Raw genomic sequence first — 10,063 nt, 5'->3', positions numbered from 1 at the left:
GAGATGCAAAGGATTTCGAGAACTTGAGGAAAGAGGGAAGTATAGGAGGGTTTAAAAAGAGAGGTAGAAGGAGGGATAAACTAGCAAGAAGGAAGGGAATTGGAGATGATGCGTGGGAGAGAGAAAAGAGAGAGGAGAATGACAAGTGGAAGACATTTAAGAGAATTGAAGGAATAAGAGAGTAAATAAAGGTAAATAAAGGGAGATAGAAGGAGAATAACGCGATTGTGAATTTAAATACTGAAAAGGAGAAGCAGAAAAGAGGAGACAGAAACGTAAAAATATACAAATAATAAGAGGAAAGATAGATTGAAATACTGAAGGAGGGAAGAGCAGCAGGAAGGTAAAAGAACGGGAGTAGGACGAGAATAAAAGGAAGGATAAAAATAAGAACGAAGAGGGAGTAAGCGAGCAAAGATAATGAGAAATTTGTAGTCTAATGAAACTTGTTCTAAGCGAAGCGACTTTTTTTGCTTCTAATTGTGCTTCGCTTTCTTGCAACATTCTCCTGCATGAATCATACCGGGAAATAAACTCCTAACTAACTACACACAAAAAAAAAGGAACACTGCTAATGGGGGAGAGGGGGTAGACTGAACCAAAAACACTAAACCGCTTCAACAGAAAACGGAGACTCGGTACAGTTTTCCCTCTTCCCCTAAACGCTGGTGTGTCGCTGTACGGTGTTGTGTCTCGCGTTGACGGTCACGGCGCTTCTTGTTCACTGTTTTGTGTGTTCGTTATGGAAGGGGACGATCTGGGTCAGGGAGAGAGGGGGCGAGAGGAGGAGGAAAAGCTGCTGCGTTTCTATAAGGGAAGGGAAGGGTTGGGAGGGGAAGAGAAGGGAAGGACAGAAAAAGCTTAGTTCTGTTTCTGGGACTGAACCCTTCCTGTCACAACACTCCTCCCTCACCCACTCCTCTCCCCCCTTTACCTTACTTTATACATTTATTCATTTATTTATTTACTTTTACAGTGAGAGGAGGAGGGAAAGGAGAGCTAAAGAAACAAGAATAAAACCCACACAACGAGTTACTCTTACTTGTAATGATCATTTATAATTTTATTTACAATTAATCTCTCTCTCTCTCTCTCTCTCTCTCTCTCTCTCTCTCTCTCTCTCTCTCTCTCTCTCTCTCTCTCTCTCTCTCTCTCTCTCTCTCTCTTCATATTCTTTTCATCTCCTCCATCATCTCCCTTCCTTCCTCCCTCTCTCTGTATTCCTTTCCTTTCTAACCCTTCTTTCCTTCCTATCCTTTATCTTCCCCTTTACTATGTCTCCCTCCCTCCTTTCTTCCCTCTTTACCCCTTCGTAGTATTCCCACTCGCTCCCTTTTCCATCTTACCGAACCCATTCTCCTTTACTCTTCACATGCCTCCTCCCTGTCTTCCTTACGTCATCACCTTCCATTTCCCTCTTCGTCACACTCCCTTTCCTCTTCAATCTCCCACTTTACACCTTCACACTCCACCTCTCTCCCTCGTCACACGCAGTCCCTCTTCTCTTCTTCACACCCTCTTCTTCAAGGTCTACAGAATATTCAATAGAATTTGCTCTTCTCTGCACCTTCTCCTGCGTCTTCACACCTACATGCTCCCTCACCGATACTCGTTCACACACTTTCCATCTCTCTCACTCTCTTCCTCACACACTTTATATCCGCATCAAACTTTCACTCTATGTCTTCTTCTGTCTTCCTCCTCTTATCTTGCCCCCCACCTGCATCCATCCTCTCCTCGTCCTTCTTCTAATAAACATACAAACGTCGCTCTTATTAATCCACGAACCAATGGAAATTTAACACATGACCGAGACTCGCAATGGAAAAAAAGGAATTCTTCGACCCATACAGAAAAAGGGAGAGGTATTCATGACGTGTACTGTGCATAATCAACATACCTCACGAGTCTTCATTACCGGGAGCAGGTGTTCGTATTACCTGGCATTCCTCTCACTCGCTCTCACTCGCTCTAAGGAGGAGACGGACCTGTTTTCCTGGAGACGTTTAATTGGAATTGCTTGGAGTGCCTCCTGAGCTTTAATGGACTCCTTGTTATGCTGAGGATCGCGCATCAATAAGACTAAACACCGATAAGCAGATACATAATACAATAAGCAGATACATCGAGCAGATAAAATTAATCGAAAGGAGCGAGAAGAAACGATGCGAGGAGAAAGAGACGACACCTGGGAGCGACTTCAAGAGCCAACGCAGCGGAGGCGAGGTCAGGAGTTTATCAGACGAAGTACTTAACATCAGGGAGGACTTATAGGCCTTCCTTCGTAGCCTGGAGCAGTGCCGCCTCGCCTCTCACGCTACGATGACTAATACAAACAAAGCGGCGAGCCAACAGAGACAAATACCAACATTACAGCCGCTCCCCCTAAAGCTAAGGGACCGCAGGGGAGAGGTAGATACTGTTGGCATTCCTGCAGGGTGATCACCACGGCGCAGGAGGAGCAGGAGGAGGAGGAGGAGGAGGAGGTTGATTAGTATTCTCTGGGAGGCACAGAAAACACGAAGACCCAGGGCTCGTCGGGGCTCCTAACAGCAATACCCTGATTCCAGAGCCTAAGGGGAGTGGGTGAGGAGGCCCCCCGGGGTGAGCAACGCGCCGGGGGAAGCACGGAGGGAAGAGGAGGAATTGGAGGAGGAAAAAGAGGAGTAGAATAATGAGTTAAGATGTGAATTGTTTTCGTGTGTGTGTGTGTGTGTGTGTGTGTGTGTGTGTGTGTGTGTGTGTGTGTGTGTGTGTGTGTGTGTGTGTGTGTGTGTGTGTGTGTGTGTGTGTGTGTGTGTGTGTGTGTGTGTGTGTGTGTGTGTGTGTGTGTGTGTGTCCGGGAAGGGTTAAGTGCGAGGGCGGGTGGCTTGGAACTGCGTGTGACATTCGCTTTCTTTTCTCTTCCTGCCACGGTTCTTTTACTGTTTGTTGTGTTAATTTCTTTCACTGTTTTATTTCTCTTTATTAGTTACATTTAAGTTTAGCGGAGGTGTGGGGGGGGGGTCGTTTTCTCGACCAACCTTCCAGGCCTTACGATGTCCCCCCCCCCCCTCTACCTCCATCACTGTACCCGGCAAGAGCTATCTAGGAAGGTACAGAGACACTGGGGGCGTCTCCAAACAACCATGATACGTGAGGTTCCTCCCTTGCCTTCACATCCTCCGACGCACGAACTCTGGCCTCTCGCGTTCTCTGTCTAATCTGAGTCCAATGATTACAAGAAGAAGTTGAAGAACGATCCCTTGAACAATAATTCCTTGGTTGGTTGGCTGGAGTGTTCCTCACCATAAAAATATGCCAATCGGTTATTTGGTCTATTGCAGAGCTAAGACTAAAGACTTTTGAGTTTGCTGGCTTGGTTCGAAGCTAAAATAAGAGTTACTGGGTTTGCTGTCTTGTTTCTATGTTAAAATAAGAGTTCCCGGGTTAGATGGCTTGTTCCCATTGGTTGGTCTGCTTGTCCCAGTTATGAAGAAGTCCTTAAAGTTAGCTGGCTTGTCCCTGGGCTAAAACTAATGTTCCTCGATGAGATGGATGGGCAATAAAACAAAAGATGCTGAATCAGAAGACAGAAAACCGTGCCACTGGGCCATCGCGTCTGCCTTGCCCCCTTCCTCACCGCCTTCCCCAACGCTGACATAGAAGGTCGCCAGTGGGTCCGTTTTGGCATTGTTTACGTGCTGTTTACTGGCAGTGTCTTGCGGCGTCCCTCAGGAAGACACGCTGTGGCCATGAAGGACGAACGAACAGTGAAAAATTATCGACCAGAGTCTACCGCGAGTCACAACACACGCCGGGGAGCCTCAGTCTGACCAAGCTGGGAGCCGCGTGTGTTCGGGCGAGACAAGGCAATGGGCGGGGACGGGAGAGTTCGAAGCGCGATAAAAGAGACACGCAATACAAAACGGAGTAAATGTCGGTGAATAACATACAATTTGAAGGCGATAATCGATGCACGGGGATGAGATTTCGGCGTTTTTATTGCGTTTTTGAAAGGTGAAACTATAGCAAATGTTTGGTTGAGTTTCACATTGGTCCTGCCAGGGTGAACCAGTGTGTGTGTGTGTGTGTGTGTGTGTGTGTGTGTGTGTGTGTGTGTGTGTGTGTGTGTGTGTGTGTGTGTCGAGGCTAAACATATACATAATGGCCTCTTTATCAGCGTTATCTCGATCGACAAACCCTTCGAACACCTCTCGCGACCCTTATAAAACGCCGGCGGGAGGGAATAATAGAGTGCATTGTTTTTCCCTCTAAGCGGCCACGTAAATAGGAATGTTACTACTTCCCGGATCCAAATGTTACGAGGGAACCTGTCTAGCGTACCCCGTCACATCCTGGACCGCCTGTATCCCAACTTCTGGCACACCTTATCAGGACCCCGACCCATACACTTCAGCAGGCGCGCGGCACTCCAGAATGAACCTTTAAACTGGGCGCAATAAGGGCGAGAGTGGCTCCAGGCGGTCCGCGGGTCTGGCTAATTGTATGCTGCTTCTTAATGGGCTTTGATCGGACAGTTATTATGCCTGTACGTCTGATCCATGGCCGAGGCGGGGTCTCACACGCCCCTCATGACCCGAGGCGTGCCCACCACCAGGGACCGAGGAACGGGGGCTTGTACAGGCGAGGTAATGACACCTTCCGCCTGAGCACCTTTCACCTCGGCCAAGCAGCCCGCCACCGTTCACTCTCCCGCTGCCGCCTCCCTCGTCACCGCCGCCGCCGTCCCCGATGTTTATCACGGCATGCGATCCAACGACCACCTTCATCGGGGCTAGTTCGTCGAGACACACTGGAGCCCTCACTTCATACCCCCCTCCATCCCCCCCACACACACACAGTACAGGTCGCGTTTTCAAGCTTCACGCCTTCAGCAGTCTGCAGCGCCGCCTGCCACCGACCCCAACACTTAGCACATGATTAACCGCACAAGTTCCTCAGAAATGCTTATGAAATTTTCGAGGCTCACTGTTCAGCATCCTCCGTCAGGCCGATGCGTCAGAAAGCCCCGCGAGGCCTAACTTCCCCCGGTGCTAAAAATGTTTTATAAATGCGCACCCCGGCATCATCCACGAAAAATAAGACTTTAATTAGACCAGGAGAGCCAAATTGCTATGGAGAAGCACTGAGATTATATGACCATTAATTATTCACTGAGGGACGCGGCCCGCCAGTGTTGACGGCTGGGAGGGGTGGGTGGGGTGGGGGGGGGGAATTGGAGATGAGGAGGCGCTGAGGATAGTAGTGGAAAGAAGAATGGAGGAGACAGCAAGTAGTACAGTAAGAGCATTGCCCTCTAGCGACGTTGAGAGCTACTCGACATGAAATTTGTAAGCGTGTGCAGCGAAAGCATGCACTGCACAGACAGGAAGGAGAAGTGTAGCTGTAGTTGAAAGAGCCAGACGATGTTTTTACACATTTCTAAAATTTCACCTTTTCTTTCCCCCACAGGGTGCCGGACTAACCATTGGTGGGCGCAGGGAATCCCCCGCCTCCAAGTCACCCCCAAGGCTCCCCCGACCTGAGAAGGAGGCGCGTGTAGGGACGCCCTTCAAGCGGAGCAGATCCCGGGTGTTCTATGCCTCCCAGGCCGATGAGGTCAGCGACGGCGGCAAAAATGTACACAAAGAACTGAGCTTCAGTCCACCCTGCATCCCCACCAGCGTGGAGACCCATGACGCCAAAACCACGCCCACCTCGGAGCCAGCACTGCTTTCCAGGAGCCTCCACGCCTCCAGAAGCGCCCCCACCCTCAAGGACACACCCACGACGAGGAGTGTGGCCACCTTCAGGACCACGCCCACACGAGCCAGTGCCGTGCTCAAGCTGAGCCCGGCGTATCGGAGTTCTTACAGATCAGGAAAAGACTTGCGGAGCGAGGCATGTGAAGCCCCCATCTTAGAGGAAGTCTGCAGTTCAGGCGAGGAAGCCGGTGAGGACGAGGTGTCCCCTGGCGGATCATTCCGAGACTCTCTTCGAGGCTCCCCGTCTCACCGCTCACAAGACTCAGGTTACTCAGACTCGGGAGAGTCCACCAACGCTCACACAGACAGTGACGGGTCCCCAATTACGCCCCCGAATTTGAAGCACATCACGCGGGTATACTTCAGAGACTGTCCCGAAGAGGCGAAACCACTCAGCAGCAAGACAGTCAGTCCCTCAGAGCGACCAGACCAACAAGATGGTTCGGGAAGTGTCAGTCCAACAAGCCGGAGTTCTTTCAGAGAGAGTCCAGCCAGCAGCCAGCACAGCCTCTGCAGCGAAAAAGCCGGTGATCATGATGAACTTCCGGAGGAGCTGGAGCATAAGAGCCTTCTTGAGCCCGTGGGCAGACACACCGGGGCAGTCAGGAAGCGAAGCACCATCGCTCCTATCCCTGCAGCCACCAGGAGACTGACGCAGCGACGTAGTAGCAGCACCGACAAGTTGCCGGGCGAACTCAGATCTGATAACCGACGGCCACCACCGCTCAAGGCGCGACGTCGATGGTCCGCTGCTGATATGCTGCAGCAGCAAAAGCAGCATCAGCAGAAGCAGGCATCAGCACCAGTGACAGATATAGAGTCTTGTGCATCGCGGGGCTCTATTAATGGCGATCTGTCAGCCCAAAGTCACGCCGTAAGCTGCGGACGGGTGGGCGAAGCCTCCCCGCCGGATGCCCTCGATGACCCCTCGCCAACCTGGAGGCTGGCCGCTGACCCCGCCCGTCCACACGTCGCGCGGAAACTTAGAATACATCCCACGGCCGTGGCGCTGGAGATGAGGTGAGTGTTGGAGCCTTTGGGCGATAGTGTGTGTGTGTGTGTGTGTGTGTGTGCGCGCGTGCGTGCGTGTGTGCGTGCGCGCGTGTGTGTGCGTGTGCTTGTGCGTGCGTGCGTGCGTGCGTGCGTGCGCATTAAAATGATCACTTTTGAAGAAAATTATTAGTTTGGCTTAGCGAATTCTTCGTTCCTGTAAATTGCTTGACCGGTCGAGTTTCCTCCCCACGCCCGCCGCGGTCACGTTCTAAGACCCACGCGTCACGCCGTGCCCGGAGCCTCCCTTGGGGTGCCGCGCGGAGTGGCTCCGCCTTGAAAATCGCTGCACTGGTGCTGCACCAACACCACCAACAACATCACCACCATCACTGAACATACTACCTCGCCCTGCTCCTGGCAGCTACTAACCCTGAGTTTTCCTTTTGAAGACTCTTGCGTCACTTCAGAGTCAGACTCAATCCTTCACCGCCAGCTGATTAGCTAATTAACACAAATATGGCACCAATATAAAACATTCCGTAATAATGATAATTATAATACTGAAAACAAAAATAATAATAATAATAATAATAATAATAATAATAATAATAATAATAATAATAATAATAATAATAATAATAATAATAAATAACAATATATAACATAATAATGTTGATGATAATAGTGCAGATTATATAGCACTCCCTTCAAGCACAGACCTACACCTAAAGAAAGCAAACAGCCGCCCAGACCCACGCCTCTTCTCCCCCGTCCATTGTTCGGGTGAGGGCAGAGTAAGATTTCCCAATGAATGCAATCAGACAAGCGTATAAATATTCCTCTGCTACCCGTTAGCTTAAAATTGTCTTGCGCCCAATTACTGCGGGAGGCGGAGGGGGCAGGAGATGGAGAGAGTGGGAGGGGAAGGGAAAGCAGTAAGGGCGGCAGACTCCTGGGGGAAGGGCTGAGGGACGAGCCTTCTTGCCTTGTGCCATTTATCGCCTACTGTCTCGCCTTCTCCCTCTCCCTCCCTCTATCCCTCCCTCACCTGCCTGACCTTGTGGCGAACCTGTTTCATTCATCAACGTGAAGAGTGACGAGACACGTAGAGCTGTGTGTAAGGGGGGAGGCAGGGGGAAGGAGAGTAGGCAAGGGGAGGAGAGGGGAGCGAAGGAAGAGGAAGGAAGAAGAGGGAAGCGAAGGAAGAGGAAGGAAGGAGAGGGAAGGGAGAGCATGGAGATGGAAAGGCAGGGTAGGGTAAGGTAGGGTAGAGAAGAGAAGGGCAGAAAAGAAAAGGTAAGGTTAACGATGGGGAGAGGGAGGCACGAAAAGATAGGTTAGGAAAGGAATGGAAAAATATAAAACACTAAAAGATCATAAACACTTTCCCTTAGAATATCGAAACCATAAAACAAACAGCACCTACAAAAAATAAAACAATACACACACACACACACACACACACACACACACACACACACACACACACACACACACCATAAATCTGTCCTCCCCTTGCACTGTACTCTTTTATTTTACATACCAGTGATAAAAAAAGAAAGTGAAAGGTTGAGAGAAGGCAATGCTGACAAGGTGTGTGTGTGTGTGTGTGTGTGTGTGTGTGTGTGTGTGTGTGTGTGTGTGTATGTGTGTGTAAGGATCAGCCCACGTCCACCACGGAGCCACCGACAAACAAACCGACAGCCAGACTGATCCAAGATAAATGATAAGAGTTACGGGCGTCGCTTTGTGGTCCGCTTAATTAATTTTCAAGGTCGGGCGTATATCACTTCTGCACACACACACACACACATACACACACACACACACACACACACACACACACACATCTACACACACACGCTCATACAGGTAAAGGTGCCCCATGGAGAGGTAAGGGAGCAAAATATTACCTGCATGAGGGTCCCGTCGTGCAGGTCTTCGCCAACGGGTCTCGGAAGTGTGTTGATTGAGGTCACGTGGCCGCTTTGCTCTTAGTATTTCCTCAGTGTTGCTTGTATTTCTACCAGGCTAGTAATGAAAAATATTTACACATAATACATTCCTCATCAACATCAGGAAAGGAGATAGTTCAATGGCAAAATAAAGAAGGGTAAGCAAACAAACAAAATTGGCGCTGCTTCTGCAAATAAAGAGGAAATAGAAAAATAAAAAAAGATATTGAAGCATACACCCAACCCTCTCAATATTAGATTCATTACACTTAACTCTCTTTTTCAAATCAATAAAGGTACCCATAATGCCTCACTCCACACTCAAAACTCAACCAGCTGGCGGCAGAGTTTATATATGCTTGGAAAACCACTATATTCAATCACCTTTTCATTTAATTACTACAGCATGCCGCGCTACCTAACTTAAGACCACTACTTCCACACTTAACCCGGTAGCAGCGACGGGACAAATTTTTCCCATGATATAAACCCCCAAAATAGATGATGCATAAACTGATAACAAATGCGTTGATAGGTATATATTATTAAATGGTTTGCGTGAGTGATGATTTTTTCTCATCAATTCGCTTAGAGGGGCCTTTAAGAAACATGATCCCCGCAGCTACCGGGTTAAAACAAAACAGGAGGGGATAGGGTCATCCACACGCTTCCACCACGGCGCGTCAGAAGCTCACGTCGCGTTCTTTTCATTCCCTGTCGCACCGCTAACGTTTTAATGAGTGACACGTGCATCACTTTAATCAGTCAAGCGGTGTGCCAAAACCTGTTTCAAAGTAGTGGCAGTAGGTGGGCGTGAAGGACAGACGGACAGACACACGAACAGCCGTCAAGCAGCCACTCCTTCGCCACCTCCATACCATTCGTCAGAGCCTTCGCTTATCTCACGCTCCCGACTCGGTGCCTCAAATTCCACGTCTTTTATCACCGTAGCATTAACATAGGGTTCGCATGGAGGGTGTGACGTATAGAGGGTTGGGGCGATAGACAGCCATGAGTCGTGTCTGTACCTTAGAGTTTTGGAATGTAAAAAAGAAAGGAATGAAAGGTTAAGGATGGAGAAAGTAATAAAAGGTAAAGGATTCATGGCTGCTCTACTGTTTTCTTTGCGTGTTTGTTGTGTGTGTGTGTGTGTGTGTGTGTGTGTGTGTGTGTGTGTGTGTGTGTGTGTGTGTTTAAGAAGTTCAAATACACACACACACTCACACACACACACACACACACACACACACACACACACACACACACACACGTCATGGCTGCACTCAAAGGCAGCTGAAGGTTGTTTTGCCGATGCGGATAAACAGCCTCGCGTCGTGGGGACCCGCCGCGCCTGGCACTCCCCAAACA

At 49.4% G+C, this 10,063-nt stretch overlaps 1 protein-coding gene and 1 long non-coding RNA gene across 3 annotated transcripts in view; one reads left to right on the top strand and one right to left on the bottom strand.

The window, feature by feature from the left end:
* Positions 1-10,063, bottom strand: part of LOC127004033 (uncharacterized) — a 200,395-nt gene that overhangs the window by 158,596 nt on the left and 31,736 nt on the right. The window lies entirely within an intron of this gene.
* LOC127004030 (protein inscuteable homolog) overlaps positions 1-10,063 on the top strand; it is a 130,578-nt gene that overhangs the window by 91,528 nt on the left and 28,987 nt on the right. For both annotated transcript variants that reach the window (XM_050871260.1, XM_050871258.1), the window contains exon 2: positions 5,455-6,767. In XM_050871260.1, the coding sequence (XP_050727217.1) occupies positions 5,455-6,767 (1,313 nt within the window). The remainder of the gene's footprint in view (positions 1-5,454; positions 6,768-10,063) is intronic.

The sequence above is a fragment of the Eriocheir sinensis genome, chromosome 27 (assembly GCF_024679095.1).
Source record: "Eriocheir sinensis breed Jianghai 21 chromosome 27, ASM2467909v1, whole genome shotgun sequence".
NCBI lineage: Eukaryota > Metazoa > Arthropoda > Malacostraca > Decapoda > Varunidae > Eriocheir > Eriocheir sinensis.
The sequence above is the reverse complement of the archived record's forward strand: the minus strand, read 5'-3'. Positions and strand labels throughout refer to the sequence as shown.